This window comes from Protopterus annectens, chromosome 16.part0 (genome assembly GCF_019279795.1).
Source record: "Protopterus annectens isolate FY-2018-M chromosome 16.part0, PAN1.0, whole genome shotgun sequence".
Taxonomy (NCBI): Eukaryota; Metazoa; Chordata; order Ceratodontiformes; family Protopteridae; genus Protopterus; species Protopterus annectens.
In genome coordinates, this window is record NC_056750.1 from 255737227 (window position 1) to 255759654 (window position 22428).

At 40.6% G+C, this 22428-nt stretch overlaps 1 protein-coding gene across 1 annotated transcript in view; it reads right to left on the bottom strand.

Moving 5' to 3' along the window:
• Window positions 1–13437: 13437 nt before the first annotated feature.
• PHF19 (PHD finger protein 19) overlaps window positions 13438–22428 on the bottom strand; it is a 1075260-nt gene continuing 1066269 nt past the window's right edge. The window contains 2 exon segments of the mRNA XM_044058373.1: window positions 13438–20427; window positions 20430–20734. Of these exon segments, the coding sequence (XP_043914308.1) occupies window positions 20387–20427; window positions 20430–20734 (346 nt within the window). The 3' untranslated portion in view covers window positions 13438–20386.

The window sequence follows — 22428 nt, forward strand, 5'->3', positions numbered from 1 at the left end:
ACACTACGAACATATTGTCCGTTTGGATTGCAATAGTTCCTAGGGGAAGAGAGTCGTGGAGGGCTTGCAACGTTAAAAGCACTGCTCTCATCTCTAGGACATTTATGTGCAGGTGGCGTTCGAACGGTTGCCAAGGGCCATGGACCATCCTGCCCTGAAAATGCCCCCCCCACCCGATCAGGGAGGCGTCCGATGTCACCGTGGCGACCGGGGAAGGTGGAACAAAGGGTCTGCCTTGATGGACTTGAGAGGACAATATCCACCAGGACAGATGAGTTTTGCAAGTTGGAGTTATCATGATCTTGTGGTGCATGGGGAGTTGCTGAAAAGACCATTGGGCGAAAAGCATCCACTGTAGAAGATGCATGTAAAAACGTGCAAGGGGAAGAAGTGTTATGGCGGCCGCCATAAGACCCAATACTTTCAGGACATACCTGGCCTGAATTTTGTCGCTCTGAAGAACATGGACATGGTTTTGAATATCTAAGACCCTTTGATCTGTTAACTTTGCTGAAAGTTGTACGGTGTTCAAGTTGGCGCCTATAAAGGTAATAGACTGAAAAGGCGACAAGGCAGACTTTTCGAAATTTATAGAGATTCCTAGCCCTCTGCAAATGTGAATGGTGTAAGCTCTGGCTTGGAGAAGTTGATGCCTGGTGGTGGCAGTGAGGAGCCAGTCGTCTAGATATGGAAACACCTGGAATCCTTGCCATCTCAGGTGAGCCGTAACCACTGCCATACATTTGGTGTACACTCTGGGGGCTGTAGTGAGACCAAAGGGCAGGGCTCTGAACTGGTAGTGACTGGCCTCCAGCCAAAAGCGGAGAAACCTTCTGGAGCGCCTGTGAATTTTGATGTGATAGTACGCATCCTGAAGGTCCACTGAGCACATCCAATTGTCCTTGCCCAGAAAGGGTAGAATGGACTGTAGCGTGACCATCCGGAATCTTGTTCTCTTTATAAACTTGTTTAGTTTGCCGAGATCTAATATTGGTCTACAGTCCCCTGTCTTTTTCGGTACCAAAAAGAACCTGAGCAGATTCCGGATCCTAGTTGGTCTGCTGGGACTGGCTGGATGGCTCTTTTTGCTAGCAGTTTTGATATCTCTGATACTGCTAGTTCCCTTAGACCGGGTGGAACGTCTGGAAGGGTTCCCTTTTGCTGAATTGGGGTTTGGATAAAGGGAATTTTGTAACCCTCGGATATGATCGACTGTACCCATTTGTCTTGAATAAGGGAAAGCCAGGCTATTGGGTACAGCGATAATCTTCTCCCGACTGCCTCCGAAGGTGGACAATCGGGCAACATCTCAGGGATGCTGGAAGGGTTTGTCAGAGAGAGGCTCCCTGCCACCCTGGTTCTGCTGACCCCCTCTGCCCCTAGGGCGGCGTCTGTTGTTGTTACCCCCTCTGCCTCTGGTGGTAAACTGACCTCTTGCGTCAGGCGTGACTCCTTGAGATTTGCAGAACCACATTTTCCCACCCTTCTGACCCTTAGGGTATGGTCTTGAAGGGGTGGAGAAACGGACTCCTACGGCAGAGAGAGTCTTGCCATCTTGTTCGCATCTGGTCAAGGTGTCTTTCACTTGGGGTCCGAACAAAGCCGAACCATCAAAAGGGGAATTTGTGAAGGACGCCTTGAAAGGGTCCGCAAAATTACACAGCCGCATCCAGGCGTGACGTCTTAAGGCCACTCCTGTGCCCGCGGCCCTACTCGCTCAATCGGCTGCATATGAAATTAAGACGCATGGAGGAGTTAACAATAGAGTTCAGGGTTCCAAGCTGTGAGTTTATTTTATCCTGGGACCCAGCAGCTGATGGATCCTGTAAGACTTCTCCCAACTCTTTGAGAATATCTCTCTGAAGGCAGGTGAAGTGACAAGTAATTCAACGACAGCATGGCAAAGGTCGCTGAAGAAAACATCTGCTTACCGTACCTATCCATGGTCCTAGAATCCTTATTAGGAGGATGGATAGGTACTGAAGGATCAGCTAATTCCTTCTTGGTGGCTGCAGTCACCACCATGGCATCTGCCGGTACACCTTTTGTTAGGAATTGTTTGTCAACTGGTGCTGTGATGAATTTAGATGGCAGAGACACCTAGGAGGTGGAAAGTTGAGAACCAAACACCTCCAGGTACACCGACTCGTCCTCGGAAGGATTAAGGGAAGGCCAGTTCCCCCTCTGCTTTAGGATTTCTAGGATGTCTGAGAGAGAGACATCCTCAGAGGGGGACTTTGGGGATCCCTCCGACTCATCCAAGTCGGTGTCAGATGTAATGGACTCAGGGGAGTCCACATGCTTCCTCTTACATGTCCTCTTATGCGGAGGCTCCGCTGACAGGTCAGGAGAAGCCTCGGAAGAGGAAGAAATTCCCAGTGGGGAAACCTGAGGCGTTGGATCTCTGGGTCCGGGAGCAAGAGAGTGGGAAGAGACATCAGCAGGCACTGTAGTGGGAGGAGCTGATAGAGCTGACCATTGACTATGCCCTGGGGCTAGTACACTCCTCATCACCTTGAAGGCTCCCCTATCAGAAAGGCCAGAGGACCCCCGCTCCGAAGAGGTAGGAACCCCAGGCCGCACCAACAGGGAAGGCTCCAAGGCCAATGGGGCCGAGCTCACCAGCGCCGATGTTCCGAGGGGGAGAACGGGGTCTGACAATGGTTCGATGCCACTCGCCCCCTCGGAGCCGACGAGAGAGACCAGGCGCCCGGGATCCGTCCAATGAAGGCATCAAGGAGGAGATCGGAGTGGAAGACGAAGAAGACGAAGGAGCCGAAGGGGGAGGTATCGGCTCCGACGCCACAACAGTCACGGCTCCGAACTCTGAGGAAGAGTCGAAGGAGGAAAAATAGGTGGAGTCGTAATAGCTACCGTCTGATGAGACGGGCTACAGATCATCTGGGCCAATGCCTGAGACTTTAACAGCCTACTTACCACTCTCTCAAGGTCGTGATCTGAAAGTCTGGACGACCGAGAAGATCGGCTCCGATGGCTCTGCTCCGAGAGCAAGGGAGATCTCGGAGCCGAATGGATGGACTCCAATGAAGGGGATCTTGACCTCTTCTTAGATATGGATGGAGCCAAAGGAGCCAAGGACACGTCGGCTCCAGCCGGAGCAGACAGTAAATGCATGGACTCAGAGGCATCGGCACCGAGTGGTGCCAAGACCGGAACCTGTGATGCAGAGGGATCGGCTCCAGCCGGATCCGATCTAGGCACAGACAAGGAGCCAGCAGCCGAAGGCTTAGTACTCAGAGCCGACGGTTTTGCTGGTTTCGAAGGCCTCCCCGATGTAGACTTAGTCGGGGAGCCCTCGGGCTTTAACAAGCCCCTCAGTATAAGTTTGTTCCTGCGCTCCTGCAGGACTCTTGGACTGAATGCATGACACACAGAACAAGAGTCCTGCAGGTGCAGGGGTCCCAGGCAGTAAACACAAGAAGTGTGACCGTCTGTCAGAGACATTTTCTGACAGCACGAGTCACACTTCTTAAAGCCTGAGACCTTAGTTTCCTTTGGTTCCCTCGACATAACAGTATCGAGGGATCATAAAAGGAAGAGAAAACACACACAACACTCAAAAACAATAAAATAACAATAAAAATATTAATTAGGATACTGACACACCCAAACACTCCACAGGATCCCTGTGAAAAATTAGGAAAGGGGCAGGCTTAAGGCCTAACCTAAGAGTGGAGGGAGAGGGATACAAGGGATAAAAAGGGAAGGTATAAACAGGAATAAAATTTAAGGTAGTCACTAACTACTGAAAAACAACTGTTTTTTGTGAAAAATTAACTAAAAAGGTGACTGAACACTATATAATTAAAGACTTACCAGGAGCCGGTAAAAATACGCACCTCGCAAGCGAAAGCGGCAAATGAGATCTGGGGAGTTATCGCCTAGCATCATGGGATATAGGGTTGCCTCGAGCCGGTAAAATAAGCTCTCGAGCTTTAGTAAGTGGCCGAGTCGGAGCAGAGGATCGGCTCCGAACCCCATCCAGCAAGAATGAAGGCGAGATTGACAACTTAACATCTTCAGTTAACTGTATTTGTGGCAGCAGCTACCATATTTGTAGTTTTAAGGAATATCTATCCTTGTCCATTTATCATTCTGACAACTGTCCATTACAGGTGGTACCTCTCAATTCAACTGTAATCTATTCTGGAACTGTAGCTGAATTGCAAAATGGTCATATTGTGAGATGCCATTTCCCATACAGATGTAAGCAAAATGGTTTAATTAATTCCCGGCCAAAATAAAATTAAAAAATACACTAAGAAATATATAAAAAATGTAGTTCACCATGATTTGAAATGTAGAATACCTCTTAAATGGAGAGGAGGATGCAGGGGAGGGTTGGAGGAGGAATGGAGGACTACTGTACTCCTAAAACTATGGCTCACATCACATACAAATTTATTTGATGTTAAATTTATCCAAGAATGCAGGCTAAGATGTTTCATAACGTGTGTGTGATAGCAGTTATGAAATGAATATCTGTTGTCTCTGATTATGATTGTTTTATTTAGTTCACTTTAATGTGATATAAATTATAACTTGAAACATCTTACAACAGTTTCCTATCCACACCCCCAAAAGAAATAACACACAATACAGTGTATACTGGTATGTCTTTTTTTAATCCCTCTCCAGGACTTTGCTCAGTGGTTCATTCATTCATTTTCCTAGTGGGCTAGAGCCACATACCCTGAACTGGGCATGAGGCACCTGCCTCACTCATTCCTGTTCAGGACCTGATCAGCTCATTCATTCAGCTGAAGGTAAGCATCTGGAATTTGAGAGCAGGACATTGTGCCAATCCCAGAAAGGTCCCTGCCACAGAAGGCTTTGTGTTATGCAATAACTGCCTGGCAGGGAATGATATGGATGCTGACACCCATATCATCACTAATTCAGTGGGGCTTGTATTGCTTAACAGAATAAGCTTGACCTGGCCTATTCCACAATTAATCTTTTGCTTTCCAGGAGATGTCACCAATGAGTTTGGCTATGTCATCTCCCTCTTCTCCAGAACAGGCGAGTCGGCATCATACACTTGTGCCTATTCTCTCTGCCCAGCCCCACCAGTGTCCATACCAAAAACTGAACACGAGTCACCATATTTACACTATTTACAGAGTCCACTTAAAACTTCAGTTGTTGGAAGGGGAGTCTTCTTCACCCTGTCCTGCCCTTTCTCTTTGTTTTTTGGCAGGTGTAGGTGAAAAAAATTCTCCAAGGTGACTTCTCTCCCTCTTTTTCAGGATGGTCTTGAAGTGGTTCATGATTGTGTTGTTAAACAAGTTGGTCATCCTGTTGATGTCACCTGTGTTGGGGTGCCACTCCAAGACTATAGCCTGCACCTTCTCCCAGTTGGATAAAAGTTCTTAAATGCAAGCTGTAGGCATAGATCCTTTTTCTCTGTCATCCTCATCTTCAGAAGAACTTTCCCATTCTTTTTCTTTAACCTGCTCATTGCAAAGTGCTGTAAGTTCCTCCATTGTGAGCTTATTGTCATGATCTTGTAGCAGTTTTGCCACATCTGCCTCATCCACCTCCCCTATGTCAAAGTGCTCTGCTGTGGAAACAGTATTTTGCAGCACTTCAGCTGCTTCATCCACAATTTCGCCCTTCAGTAAAAACAAAATGAAAACTCCAGCAAAGCTAGAACTTCCACTGAGTGACCTCCCAAACCTCTTGTATCAGAGGCACATGGGATATATGCAAATGATCCTTATGAACATCAGGTGTTTCAGCTCATTGATGATTCTGAATGCCCATGACTTGTTTCGTCATTTTACTGGACAATTTCTGGCCAATAAAGCCAAACCCCATCATCACAGCACAAGCAGGGTGTTTAAGTATTAGTAACACAGGGCTGTTATACCCAGCTGATGTCCATTATCATTAGGGTCACTGCAATTGTTTGGGATATTTTTGCAATGACCCTAATGATAAACACTCTGCTTGTGCTGACGAGGTCATAAGGCAGAAATATGCATATCCACGGCTAGTGGGGTTTGGCTTTATTGGTCTGAAATTGTCCAGTAAAATGACAAAAGTCATGGGCATTCAGAATTGACAATGAGCTGAAACACCTGATGTGTATAAGGATCATTTGCATATATCCCATGTGCCTCTGATACACGAGGTTTGGGAGGTCACTCAGTGAATGTTCTAGCTTTGCTGGAGGTTTCATTTTGTTTTTAGTGATTTTTCAGTGACCTTCTCACTCATTGTTACAATTTCGCCCTTGGAAAAGGAAGGAACCAGTTTCCTCCGGGCTGCACGAAGGGCTTTCTGTGACACTCCATCCCAGGCACTTTTGATGAATGATATGGCATGAAGAATGTTAAACTTAGGCTTCCAGAATTTCTTCAGTGTTTTATCTGAAGAATGTGTCACATCGAACAGCCTTGAGAAGAATGCTTTTGTCTAGCACTTCTTGAAGCAGGCATTGACTTGTTGATCTATAGGCTGAATGACAGAAGTGTTGGGAGGCAGCAGCTGAACCTTGATGAAATCATAGTCTATCTGAAGAATTTCCTCTAACTCTCATGGGTGGACAGAGGCAGTATCCAAAAGCAGAAAAGCTTTCATTGGCAAATTCTCTGTCGGGTACTTACCACTTGGAGCAAACTCCTCAAAAATCCAGGCCTTGAACTGCTGTCAGGAGGAGCGAGTGCCTTATCTTTCTTGGGCTTGTGACCTAGAATCCTATCTTCTTTTTTGGTTATGCAAGTCCTACTTGGCAATCTCTTCCAGAAAAGCCCCATTTCAGTGCAATTAAAAATCTGTTCTGGCAGATAGCCTTCTCTCTCTAACAATACTTCAAATTCGTTGACAATTTTCTTTGCATCTTCTTTGTCAGCAGTACACTGTTGATGCCACTTTTTTTTTTTTTATCTGTGGAACCATCCCCTACTTGCTTTAAATTCCTGTTTGCTGTGAACTACTTCCTGGAGTTATTTTTTTCTTTTGTAGGTCTTCAAAGATGAGCTTAGCTTTCTCACAGTTTATGGTCGGAGTTATTGATCTCCCTTCATCTGCCTCTCCTGGATCCAAACAAGAAGCATTGTCATTGTTTTTCTGTTTGTCCAAAATCTTTGTTGCTCCTTTTGACACCTTAGCACCTATGATGCTCTCTCTTTTTCGAAAATGTTGAGACGGTAACCTTGGCACGCCAATACTGTTCTGCTATTTATCCTATTTTACCTCCTCTTTCAATTTTACCAATGATTTATTTCTTCTTTTCAATGCTCAGCCACTTATTTTTCCTGCTAGTATCACTCTTCTTTGGCACCATTTCTTCACAACACTTAAAAGAAACAACTGCACTACATAAACACATCAACAAGAAACAATGAAAAACTTTTCAGCCTTCCTTCTGGGTTGAATTGCAAGATGGCAGTTGAATCTCAAGACACCCAAAGAGGCCGAAAGCATGGTTGAGTTGCAAAATGGTCGAATTGCGAGGTACTACCTGTATAACATTTGTAAATTTTATTTCTATGACTTCTGTTGTTTCCTGTTGGTATATAGTCATTGTAGCATATCTCATTCAAAATATTCCAGTTAAATTTTTTTGATGCAGAGAATACATTATTATTCAATTATTCCTTTTAATCTCCAAGACCAAGCCACGTTCATAATTAGAGCTGGAAAATTTGGTAAGAAAAATTAGTAACTTCTGTAATTTTTTTAATCTTGACTTTTTATGAGTAAAGTAACTTTTTGAAAGCCAAGTAGTGACTTTTTTTCTGCTGAACGTATCTGTATATTTGTGTCTTACGTGTTTGTGAATGAAGGTAATAACATCACAGAATACACTGACAGTATTCTGAGCATATTTATTAGCATTCCAGTCTGTTTTCATACATATATCATTTATGGCACCATCGTTTCTAAAGGGAAATTATAGGAAAAATTACTTATTTTTTTGCATGACTTTTAATTTTATACTTGGGTTAAAGATGATGGCTGTGTAAAGTGAAGTAGCTCACCTAGACAGTATTTTGGTACCTGAAACCTCCAGAAGGACACTTTCACTTAATTTTATATCCTGATCCTCTACAGGGAACATGGGTGTAGAAAGTTTGCATAGCATTATATGCAACGCCACTGATATTAATTACTGCATGAATAATATCTAATATAATATCCCTTTCTTCTCTATTTGCTCTATACTATCCTAACAGACCTCTCTGCTCTGAAAATCAACTGCTTTTACAAGTAGGAAAACCTAACCTCTCCACTGGTCAAATGCTCCACTCCATTTCCACTGCTAGACTATGGAACTCTCTCCCACCCCAGCTCAGATCCATTAGGAATGCTTCTTTCTTCAAAAAAATCTTTGAGACAACATGTTTCCTCCAAGTGTCTAGCTCATGTGCTAGCTCCTCACAACCCGTAACCTGACTTCATCTATCTCCTACTACTCCATTCCTTTAGTATCTTAAAAAAAATAAATAAATAAGAGAGGTACTGTCAGACTGTACTAAAAACTACACACCGGTTGTTGTAGTATTATAGCATGTTATTCAAATGGATGCATTGTTTAAATCATTGTGCTTAATGTTTGCTATTCAAATTTATGTATTATAAATCATTGTGGAGGTTTTCTCCCCAGGCCTCCAATGAAAATGGGTACTTTTGACCCAGTGGACATTCCCGGTAAACAAATGCAAATAAAATAAATACTAAATAAATCTAGTCTGCAGTTTTCTTCTTAGCTTATGGATTTTATGATTATTATACAATGCCACCTAGTCTATCAGATTGGTAAAAATGAATGGCGGTATACTCTTGAATTTGTAGCACATATTTTAAGATAATTAAATCGGTAATCAGTAGTGGAACATATATAAACATCCTCCAAATAAAGAGTTTCAGAATCAGCCATGTTAGTCTTGTGACTTCTGGCTTTAAGAAAAGTCACTTTCATCTGACTTTCCCCTTGTGTACTTTACAATTAAAGACACTATGGGAATGAAACATTTTCATTTGAGACCCCTTTTTCAGCTAGTAGCATAGGTTATGCCAGGAGATCTGTTAAGATGAAGGGGTTTACAACAAGAAAAGTGAGGTCCATCCTCCAGGAGCATCCTTACTTAGGATCTAGACAGTTTTCCATAATGTAAAGGACCTCTTTGCCTGAAAGTCCTCCCTCACCATGGTTGATAAGAAATAAAGTTCAGAGCCTTTCTACCCTGAACTACATAAGCCACTGAATCAGAAGGACTGCAGAAAATGATACAGAATCTCCTGTACTACAGGAAGGAGAACAAATGCACCATCACCTTGCCTTGCTGCAGTGAGTGGAATGGGGGTGACTGCATTCTCCCAAGCAGAAAACAGGTCAATATTTGGAGTATCCCATTCTCATAAGATCCAAACCAGATGAAGTCTCCAAGTCTGGAGCTCTAGGTCAGGACTAGAGGATCTCAGAGAACCACCAGCTAATTCACTTCCCCTATGATGTGACTTGCTGACACAGGGATGGACTGGTTTATAGTCCATTGATGGCTTGCAATGCCTATATGTACAGCAAATATGATGCACCCCCCCCCCCTTGATTATTTAGGTACAAAATGCATCGGTTGCCTGCAAGAAAAGTGGCTACACAATGAGATTTGGTATCAAGGAAGGATATTGTTCTTTACATCGTCCTTGCAGTGAAAACAACCTCAGTCAAGCCACTCTGTGCCTTGGACTTGGGAATCAGTATTAATAAAGTCAAAATTGTGACATGTTACAATGAAGCCACATGCAGAATCTAAATGAGATTGTTCTTAAACCTAGACTTGTAAGCCTTTTCAAATGTTTGATCCATAAGTGAGGATTGGAATTTGGATGGGGGAAAACTAATTAAGGGCTGTAAGTCTCAGTGTGGTAGAAGAGTACACTTCTTGTATAATAGCAGGACAGTAAAATGTTGTAGTCTCAAACCTATGCCAGACCACTGAGAGCACACAGCATTCAGTTCAAGGATGCTGGGTGAGGGGACTCTCCATTCAACTGGGGGCTTCTACCTTGTTGGGGGTTTACCAGAGCAAAGTCATGGTGCCCCCAGGATTTCAAGAAAATGTTCCTGATAACCAGCTTTGTGGGTGGATGGCCCATGCCTCCTCGCCTTGTTTCTCATATCTCAGATATACAGTCGGATATTTCTGGTGGAACTGATAAGAGTCTGAAGCCATTTCATGTTGTTTTCTTCAGCCTTATAGGTCTCTCCAAAGGAAAGGTCATCCAGGGGAACTGGAGGGGGGAGAGGACTCGCTGTCTTTGTCCTTCTCAAAGACACTGGCCTCTAGGTCTTCAGACTCCTCCTTCAAAGCTGAGATGGAAGTAGTTCTGTGCCTGTTACCCCACTTGTTAGTTTGTGCACAGTGATTTGGAATCCACCTACAACTGAGTGCCTGCCAAAGGCAATCCATGACAGACAGGACTGGGATAGCTAAATATTGGGATCAAGTTGTATTCACTAATGCAGCTCTCCAGCACCTATTGCTTGAGCTCTCAAGCACACATCTGCTTGAAAAATACACACTAGGCCATGACCCCTGGCAGAGGAACAATTCAAGTACTTTAATCAGCTTGAGGGAAATCTTAGATGGTGAAACTTTAGCTTCATGTAATCCTACCCTTGACTAGGACATTCAGGAGGTCACTCTGGGAAAAGGAGGGTTTGCTAAAAATTCTGGCTGTTGAACCAGAGGTTGGGTAGCACCTACACCCCTGAATTTACCCCTATGATGAGAGCTAGGAATGTGTCTCCCTCCAGGCCCCAATCATTCACTAAATAAAAACATGAGCTTAGGCTTAATCCTTCACTAGCTGAGGACAAGCTCAGCACCTTTAGGGTCCACAAAGCTATTTTGGAAATGGACTCACCTTCTGGAGGCATTAACCTAGGTGCTCACTCACCCTCTCAGCTTATGTCATTGGGACAATGACTTTGGCTGCATGGTAGAATACTCCTACCAACTTGCAGATTCTGTTGGTAAGGAACTTTCAGTACTACAATCTTTGTTGTTGCAAAGTAGGCCTAAAGATTTTCTCTCTAGCATGTACAGGTTACATCAGAGGCACATATGGCAGTGCCTAATGTTATATTCCTGACAATGCTGCTTCATATGTCTTGGTGGATAATTTGTCAGCCTTATCTACATTTAGTAGCTTTACATCTAGGTATGTAACTGCAATTGTCTTACTAAAAGAGGTCAGGAATGAGATCTGAACTGTGCAAGTAGCAGGATGAGGGTCTATATGTGTTTATGTAGCTGGCATATGATATAATATGGTGTGCAACATCTACAAAATGTGACCTAATCTTTCAGTAAAAAAAAATTCAAATTGCAAATGTTGAGAGGATAGATCGAATCCCGGGCCAATTAATGAGGTTACTGATGCTAGAGCAACATGCAACTAACATGGATTACAATTATGTGATAAGCTGATTAGATGATCACAATCAACCTTTCTAATTTCAGTTAGAAGATGCCCTTTGTTTATCCAGTCTTGAACTGCTCACAGTATGTCCTACAATATAACATAATAATGCAGATTTTGTTATTTAAGACTAGGTCATGAATTGCTTTACTTACAAATGTTCTTTTGTCAAGAAGTGGAAAGAAATCCATAACTGCAACAGTTAGCAACTCACACGAATGCTGACTACACTGATGTGACAAAATAATTACTCAGAAAAGTCATCTTCTTTAAAAGACTACAGAGGTACAATTTTAAAATGTTAAGTATAATAAAATATAAACCAATAAAACACCAACAAATAATGCCTTTCTGACATTAATCACTGATAAAATGGAATAACAACATGCTGTCAGATCTAAATATACTCTTAAAAGAGAAATGTCAGCAAATACAATAATATCACAATGAATAAAATGAATGAATTTAAACAGAAAGCAGAATACTAATTGATGACCATAGTTTTAACTATTTTGGCACATGAAATGCTATTCTTCACTTTCTTTTAAGACAAAATAATATTTAACAAAAAATGTAATACTTGAACTGCAACAAAATTAGCACATGGTGGGGACTTGATCAGCAAGTACATTTATATTAGAAAGTGAAATTTAAACAAGTGCGGTAAAGTAATAACTGAGCTTAAAAGGGGACGACTGTAGTGTAACTTCACAAATTATTATCCATTCTAAATCAGTTCAGTGCTTTAGAATTAAGTGCTGGTCTGTCGAGCAGTATGAGTGCGTACACATTTGGTATTAAGGTTGAGGAGTTGTACAAAAAACATACTGGAAAGAGAACAGTCAGGATATATAATTGCATCAGTGGTTTTCAGCAAAACAGAAAAAAACTTTCAACACAGTAAATTGTAGATATTCTTTAAACAACAAGGTGTACCTACAAGTCTAAGCATATTCTTAAAAAGGCTACCGTGCAAATAAAAATTGCAAGAAATGGACTAAATGAATCCAAAATCAGCTTTGTTGGCCTAATGTCTCATGGAATAGAATTCATCAAATTAGCAAGCTAAGAGAAATTATTTATACTGACTTCTGCATGAAAAATTATGCAAGTTTTCATGAACCCTTCCTCGCAATCTGCAAACAAATATTCTGAGACTAAGTCAATGTGTAACTTTGGTATTAATCACTGCAATATTCTACAATTTTAGAAAATTCCCAACAATTGTGAAAAGCACATACTGCACCATGTTTCTGCAGGGTTCTGGTGAATGCATCCAATTCAGGCTCAGATCTCACTGAGGCACATTTTCCTTGGCATGGCCTGGTTAATCACTAGCCATATGAACCAGCAGATGAAATACATTAGTATCAGCAGTATCTAGTACAAAAAAGATACCTATTAATTCTTCATTCAAGGTAGTTACAATACACTGCACTGATACCAGGGGAGCAGGAAGTGAAAAGCAGTCTCCAAAAGTCCCATAATGCAGTAGTGACATGATGTCACAGAACTGTGCCACATGGCTGCTGGGAAAGACAAGTAGACATCTATTGTTTTAATGCAGCCCTGCAACCAGCAAGACTGGCAGCAATGAATGACACTGTGACAACCAAGATTCTACACTGCTTGGGGAAACAAAACAGCATCATCACTAAAAAAAACTCGTAAGGAAAGATTTAAACAAACACTGAAAATGTTACTTACTTTCAGCTGATGGGGATGAAATTACCCACCTCAAATGATACTGACTGTCATGATGTTGCCTGCCCCCCATCCTCACTGTAGTTTTGATGCTGCATGAAGCATCAAAGCTACAATATCCTGCCTTCCTGTCAACGCATAAAAATCCATTCTGAGTAAATAACAATGCAACAGGTGTAATGACTGCTGCTTTCAAAGCTGCAGTTACTTTGCCGAGAACTGAAATGTGAAGAAGTGCACACTTTTAGTATAAACAAGTAAGAAGGTCAACGGTACTGCTGTTATTAAAACACATACACTGGTTTAATGCAATTTTGAAGCATGGTTAAATCATTTAAAAATTTCAGCTTGCTCATTCATTTGTTCGGTTATCCTTTTTTTTTTTTTTTTTTTTTTTTTTTACAAACAGTACAGTTTAGCAGCATTTCCATTATATTAAACGTGGATGTTACTTGCCATTTCTGCACACTGTGATTAACACATTGTAAGCAAACAATCCAGAACTTTTCAATTACAGCATTTTCTCAATTTTTACATACTTTAACAGAAAATCCCTGCTATGAGGCTATCAATACTTGTCCCTTCTTAAAAGGAACAAACAAGTAAATACATTTGTATGTGTTTTAAGGACACTTAGTGATGGATATCTTACAAATTTTACAAAACAAATGCAAACTTAAGTCAATACAACACTGTAAACCTAAGACTCTTGTCTGCTTCACACTGTTTGCAATGGAACTTGATATGTTGTGGTAGTACTGTCTGCTAATGCTGAAAGAGTCACTAGTTAAAATGAAGCAGGCATGAAAGCAAAAAGCATAAAATGAAACAAAGATGTGTAGCTGCACATAAGATAACACTGCTTTAGTTACCTGTTTCCCCAGAGTGCATCCAAAGAAATATCTTTGCTTTTTTCATATCACTCACAAATAATGCTTTGAGACAATCACAAAATTCTTTGGTTCTAAAGTTGTGGCCACAGTACTAATGTATACTAGATTTTCTCTGGACATTTAACATTTTTTATACTCTTTAATCTCTCTTGCTTTCTCCAATAACAACCACACACTGGGCATTCTAAACCTGCTTCTCTCTTAAAAATTGAGCTTGCTTATAGATAAATGTACAAGTGAGAACTTAGAAAAGCTGCAATGGGGCAAAATGTGGAGTCCAAATAAAGTGGTAATCTGAGAGCAGCATTTCCTTAAAGTTTTGCTGCAGTTCATATATATATATCATGGCATATGGTGCTTAAATGCCACAATGTACCCCCCTCCAGCATTCATCACAGATCTAAGCCATTTTATTTTTTACTCAAAGCTTCAAAAATCAAAACTTTTATAACAAGCAAAAGCCTTAATTTACTGTATCCCTTGGTGATGTAATTGTAGGTGTAGCTTGGGGGTGCACCCCAACCCAGAAGAGCAGTGATGGATCCATTAAAATCTATGTACACATCCCCACACTATCCCCAAACTGATGTCATACAGCATGAATGTCAACAGATTCTGTAGTAGGTAAAATATATTTTTACTGAAAGTTATAGTAAAGTACTGGGACATGCATCTTATGAATTAGAGAGAGGAAGCTATTATCACGACACCACAGGTACCGTATGCCACAGTACAAAAGGTAAGTCAATGAATTGAAGCAAAACACTCTAAATGTTATTATAACAAGGCAATATGACATTAAGTAAGCAGAAGATGATGGAATGCAAAATACTGGAAGTCATCACAAGAAACTGTCAAATGTATCTAAACAAAGGAAAACCTACAGTTATCAAGCTAAACCTTGGCAAACTATAAATGTGTGGTGTAAGAAGGGGAAGGGGATTAACAGACAAAACCTTGCTGATGATATGCGAAAAAGTGCCAGCAAACCTGATTGTCAATTACCATTTCGCCTAAACTAGGTATAGTGGCATATAAAGGCCAAAATGAAATGGACAAGCTTCTAACAGTCTTGACATGTGTAGTTAATTAAATTGGGGTAGCCAGTGAGGCTGTCTCCCTGACAAACAGCCTGTGTACAGAAAAATCAAAACTGAAACCTTGCAATACTATACTGAAGATGCAGGCATTGAACTGCTGGGGTACCAGACATTGTCAGTTCAGAATGTGATTACCTATTCCTAACTCCTTAAACTAAGAAAGAGAGAGAGAGAGAGAAGCAGTTACAAAATTACACTTTTTACAAAACACCCAATGAACCATTATATCTTGAGCCACACACACACACACACACACACACACACACACACACACACACACACACACACACACACACACACACACTTCAAACTTCTTGAGGGAGAAACTCTATTTTTATACCATGATCTGTTTGGTTTGTCTGAGAAGTGGATAAGTGGATAATTTAGTAACATTTCAAGAACTGCACTAATCTTTAAGAGCAAGGTGGTCAGTCTTAACATGATTTTCGGTCAACAGTTCCAAATGACTAAATGAGGGAGCTTTGCCAATGATTAAATGTCTATTTGGCTACAAGAATTAGTGGAATGTTGGTCTACTGCTAGCACACAGTTTACATACTATACACGTTGCTCTTCTGCTGGAAGATGGCACTGAAAATAAATGGTGGCTTTTGCTTCAAACATCAAATGGTATAAAACCGTAAACAATGCATGAAGTGTAGCATAAAGGCTGGGTTTGCTCCAAGTTATATATATAATGAATGAAAACAGAAAAGGGTTCTAGGACAAATCTTCGAGTCCTCTTGAGGTGGTTTGACTTTGAAGAATGCCTGTTAAGTACTTTGAAAACCAGTTACCAAATATTTGGTCCATGTTAAATGAATAGAGTTCACACAGAAGACTGCCTGATATGATGGAGGTCAATGTTTTGTTTATAAAGTGGACAAGGATAAGAAGACTATTAGCGTGCCATTAAAAGCAGTCTTCAGAGTGAAAACTTGATACACTTAGGAGAGTAGGGAGTGCGAGAAGGATGACTAATTTTGTTAAATAAAAAGCAAACTATGGTCATTAACCTTTTTTATATTCATTTCAGCAACAAGAACATGCATTTTGGCAAAAAGGGATATGTGTTACTGATCTGTACTTTGAAGGATGGCAGAATGTTTTTTTTCTTTAGCGAGTAAGATGGTATTAACAAAGGTCAATAGGAATTAACCAAATTTTCTGGATGGTTTATACTATGAACTAAAAGCTCTGCAAGCATACAAAAAAAGAGAGAACAAACTAAGAAAATTATGATACAAGCCATCTGACTCCAGCATATCCAAGAGTGGGAAAAACTGTAGCCATTTAGTGGGAGGTTCATTGAGGTAGGTTGCAAAAACGTATACGAGCAAGTTCATAAATAACTTATGTGGAGTTTATTTTTACTGGTGAGGGCTAATGCCTAAAAGCTTCACTTGTCAATTTTCCGTCAGTAATATTCTGCCTCTTCAAAAGAGAGGAAACATTATTTAACTTTCTAATGAACAGTAGGGGAAATTAAATGTGATTTAATAACCACTTAGGATTACAAATGAAGTTCACTTCTTTTCTCCTGAGGAACTCACCATTACCTAATTTTACCATCATTCCGCATCTATTGCATATGTTTACATAATGAACTGCCTAGTCTAAGATTTACTTACATCTTCTCTAGAATTTACCCATCAGTTTGACTTCATAAGTGAGTTACGGTCAGATTTTTTTTATTTTAAGTAAGTTACTATGGCAAATAAAAAAAAAAAAAAAGGAAAAGGACTCTCTTGCCTGGCTGTTTTGACCATCTGTTGCTGAGAAATGCCAAAATCAGAATAATAACTATTTACAGCTGCTTTTTATTTATTCCTTTGTGAATTGAATTTCAAGATGTTAATAAAGCTGAATCCAGGGTAGGGCATTTTATCTTGACAGGACTCTGTCTAGTTTGTTCTTAAGTAACCTGGGAAGGACAGAAATACATAACAGTAGACTACAAGTGCTTACAGAAGATTTGTACTCTCTGCATATTAATATCTCTTAACAGTACAGCCTGAGAGTTAAACTATTCTAGGTATGATATGACAATATTGTTTTATGTTTTGCTTGCCCCCCCCCCTTCCTCCTTGTTATCAAACAAAAAAAAAGGAGCTGTTAAGTGGTTTAGTGGTGAGGCTGGGCATAACTGAGATTACAGTGTGATCCAGGTTTGGGGGCCTTAAAACCACATTCCCTGGGCAGCAAAAAGCCCTTTTCTACTGGTAAATGGTCAGAATGTCATGTTACTGCTTTCTTCTGAACAAAAAGAATAAACTATCAGAATAATGCGATATGGCTATCTGTACAGCTCATTACAAGCCTTGAATCTTTTGATGTCCTACACTTCCAGCCCAAACTGGTTGGTATCGACAAATAGGGCATCTAAAAATTTGTTGGATATTTACAGCAAAATGTGCAGCCCTCATTCAAAAGTATCTTTGCAAACCAGTCTGTGATAAAAGGCCTGGTTGTGTTAGTATGTGGGGTACAAAATCAGTGTGACACTGCTGGTAGGGATCATCCCTACCTACATGTGTTGGTATATGGGATACAAAATCAGTGTGACACTACTGGTAGGGATCATCCCTGCCTACACTGTTGAAACATGCTTCCAGAGTCCCAATACCCAACAGCTCCCATTCCATAGGAATAGCCTGATGAAATGCATAGCCACACCAAAGAATGGCATATTCTACAACAATATCAGTATAAGTGCTTGTGTTATAAGTGCTCTTATTGGTATAAAAGTGCAGCAAAAATGAAATAGCACCGGCACCTTTAAAACAAGAAAGGTGCTTAAACATGGGGTATTATATGCGGAATGCATTTTAATCAACTGGCAAAATATTCTGACTGTTAATGTGCTGTTAAAGGGCCTTAAAAGCCGTAACAAGTTGATGACATTAGAAGACACATTTGTTTAACTTTACAACTCCTTATGGCATCTCCATCACATCCTTTAAAAACTCACAGTCTAAATGAGTGAAACAGTTACTTTTACTTTTTAAAATGTCACTAATACTATGCAGCATAAACCCTGATGGTAAATGACCACAGAGGGCATCTAATTGAGCAACTGTAAAGCCAAATGCTTGCTAGGTCTGAACTACTACAAGCTGGAGTTGTATATTGGCCTCAATTTCAACTACATTAACAGCTTTCAAACATGCATAAACCTCCACAAATCTGTGAAAATCTAGGGGTTATTATTTTAGCAATATATTTATGCTTTAATCACTGATTTTCCTCTGTACATTTTATAGTCCATGGTTAAACAAAGATTATCCTAGTGATTGCCTGTGCCTCATTAGGTCTTAGCAATTTGAGTTAAACTCTACTACACCTCATCATGTAAGACTGGATAAGATGTATACTTTTAGTTTATGGTGCACTACATTCCATCAAACATGCATGCATTCTTCTTACCTTCAGTGCCAGAAGAAACTGAAGAAAAGTTAAAACTTCCAACACCAAAACAAATTCTCATTTTCACTAACTTTCCTGAACTGGACTGAAAGTGTTGTGATGTCCACCTTGCAATGTGTGCATGGTTTCCAAGCAGCTGAAGAGGTCACAAGGTGATGATCCCAATGACCATCCTTCCAGTGCTGGGATGATTATAAAAGGCCTGCCAGTTCCCCCAGGATAATGAATTCACAATAACATATTCCTGAACTTCATGTTTTTCAAAGTAAATACAAAGACAGCAGTTTTTCTGGTAACAAATACCAGGAGGTGAGTCAGGAACACAGAATAAAGTGTAAGCATATACCAGGCTTATGTATAAGCAAATAAAAGAAAAGGTGTGCACACGGTCTGATATTGTCTAGAAAATCAGCCACCTGTTTGTGTAAGGGATTGGTACTCAGCACTGTAAAAACAAAACATCACAGAAATTATATATATATACATATACATATATATATATATATATATATATATATATATATGTATACATATACATATACATATATATATATATATATATATATATATATATACATACATACACACATCCTGCACAGAACAGATTGCTCAGGGACATGAGCAAGTAGCAGAGACCATGCTTCACCTTAAAATGCTAACAATGCAAGAAGACATGGATGGTGTAAGAAATGACTTATCAAAGGGGCACGGGGGTACTTTTACTACCCTTGCGATGGTTCATTGTGGTACACTGCCACAACTTACTCTTACAATACCACATTATCCACAGGACATATAAGAACCAGTGCCTGAAAAAGTAAGGGATCAGCAGAGGAAGAAAAATAGGTCAGATAAAGCTTGCAAAGGAAGCTGTGACTTGTTATCCAGGTGAGATGACCTTTTTGGCATCACCTGATGGGTTTGCTAAAGAGATGCTTCTAAGACCATGAAGAAGCTTTCATTAGGCTCATTGTGAACATGTATGTCACAGAAGCAGCAGCAGATGGCTGAAACTGACAGAGGAAATCAGGATCACCCATTGTATGCTGTCCAGTAAAGAAAGACAGTAATGGTTCTTCTAAACTCCTTGATGTGGTAGTATAAAGCTACCACAGACAAGGCAACAGAAGCACCCCTTAATGTATATCAAAACCATAAATTAGTATATATTAAGCCACCCCCAATTAATGGATCTGCTTCAACTGGAGGGAAAAAGACTTTCCAAGACACCTGCACTTCCACATATGGTTCATGCCTAGCAACAAAAACGTTCTTCTTTATTATGTGAAGGGAGGTCCCATGAAATCACGTTTAGGTGAACAAAATTAAATTCAAGATTAAACATCGGGGTACAGATTATTCACAGATTTGTGGTGGTGGTGTTACAATACTGAGGTGATGTCATCTTGTTCTTGTACAGCACAACAGTTCAAATTAAAATGGTTCTTCCATTGCAGAGGCAACAGACAGTAAGTCGCAGAACATTTTACCGCATCAAAGTGCCAGTGATGTTGAAATGTGCATCTACTAACAAAATGATCATTTGCTAAAACAAAAGGTGTACATAAAACAGACGTGCATAAAGCCGTTCCCTAAGAAACTCTTAAAGAAACAATCTTGTCAATATTGTGGAATCAAGCATTTCTTAATCTTTATCAGTTTGCCACAACAGTCTGTTTGGGACACTAGCAAGTTAACAGCTGTGCATCTCCTCAACTTACAAAATTAAAATTACCCCACATTTCCTGCTTTGGTTTTTCTGTAATACAATTGTTCCACAGTCTATACTTTGATTGTTAAAGTCCCTTAGTATGGACTGGTGCCTTCCCATTCGACCAGATACTGGACTTTCCTTCTACAGTAACCCTCCTGGCAAGAACTTGGAACTTCTCACCACATGACAACCTGTCCGCTGCTCCAAAATAACTGGTGATGGAAGTCTTCAAGTGGGAAAGCGAAGAATCATCTTCGCTGATATTTTCAAAGGTGTGGCTGTCAACGCCTTCGTCATGGCGATCCTGTGCACGTGGCACCTCACTGGCCTCAGAAACAAAACTGCTCGACCTTTCATTCTGCTCTGTGGCCTGTCTCTTCAGTCCCAGTGAATTGTACATTTTACTTGCAAGCTTTCTTTTTCTGCTGCCCACATTCCTTCTGCAAAAAGTAAAGTTAAGAATTTAATCCTAGAAAGGTAAAATAAATACATTAACTTATAACTTTCCAGTCTTGTTTTCTTGTGGTTCTGTTTCTGCGACTACTGTTAAGCATATATCTGGTGTGTACTTCTGTATAGCTAAATTCAGATAAATTACCTTAGCTGGACACTTGGACTTTTTTAGCTGAGCTTCCTTTACTGAGTACCTGGCTTTCTACCTAATGTCTGAACAATGTTTGAATTATTACTTCCTAATTGCAATTATTTATGCTTCAAGTAAAATCAGAGGCAAGCCACAGTAATGTGCCTACCTACTGGCACTAGTGTCCATCTGTTCCACAAGGGACTCACATTCAGTTACTGCCCCAAATGCTACACAGCTAGCTGGATTGGGAGGGGGAAGATCAAAGGTGCCCTGCTACAGTATGTCCACTGGCAGTGGATATAACTTTATCTCAGATGAAGTGCAAATTCAAGGAATGCAAGGCTAGCTCTGCACCTTGTAGCTGCAGCTGGCTTCCCACCCGAGAAGGGGCAGTAGCCTGAACAAGACCCAGAGTCAGACTTAAAACTACTCTTGTCCAGTGGAACTGGTGCAGAAGATGATACTTTTTTTTTTTAACAGGAAATTTGGAGCAAATAACATTAATAAAGGCAGCATCAACATACCCAGGGATGAGCAATACATTCTAATTGAGCACAGGCACCTTTTTCAGCCCCTTCTTAAAAAACTGACAAGGGTACCTCTCCCTTACCCACGGAGGGGACCCCAATAGCTGCAGAGGAAGTGGGCAACTCCTGGTCCATATTGGCTGTATGGGCAACACCAAAGGGATCAGGGGAAAAAGATGAGTGGTCTGAAGAACCAGTTTGGCCACAGCTGAGAAGCCCTTCACACATGGATTTCATAGCCAAATTTCTAGCCTGTTGTGGTGGCAAAGGCTGTTTAGTTAACTTTATCTTTTTGACTTTTTGCAGCTTGAAGAATGACCAACTATGTGACTACTGGTTTGTTCCATGGTCGAGATGAAAATGGTGCTCTTTTCCCAGGGGAAATTAAGCAGTACAAGCTGTTAAAATATAAAAAGTAGTTAAAATAACCTTTTCCCAATTAAAACACAGTGACAGGCACTGTAATACACATTATCAACCCCCAAAAGTAATTTAAACAAAGTTCTCCACAGAAAAAAACAGTTTTAGAATTTTTTTTAATTTGTCAGAAACAAAAGTACACTCCTGTTTAAAGTTACAGTAAAGTCATGTGACAGTCAATAAAAACACATTTCTAGTTAAGTAACACTGCCCTAAACAGGAAAGCAAGTTTAAACAAACAAAAAAAATAGCATGGCAGTTTTTTCCCCAATGGGATCTTAACTGCCCCGAAATGGAACAGCATAAGCTGACCATCGATTGTTGAAAGCCCACAGAGGAGTGTCCTCTTTGGTGGCAGGACAGCTCTAAATGACTTGTGTCCAAACCAGACTGTGCTGATTTAATGGTTCGGGTGCATTGCCCTGAAACTTTGGAAGCTGGCAGGTTGTTATATTCCTATGCAGGATATAACCTATATAGCTTAGACTATGGCAGAAGTGATCAATATGGTGAACATCACAGTTTTCTGGTACTGGAAGAAGATTCTGTCTACCTTTGCTTTTGTCATGATATTAGATTGACAAACTGGTAACGTGCATAT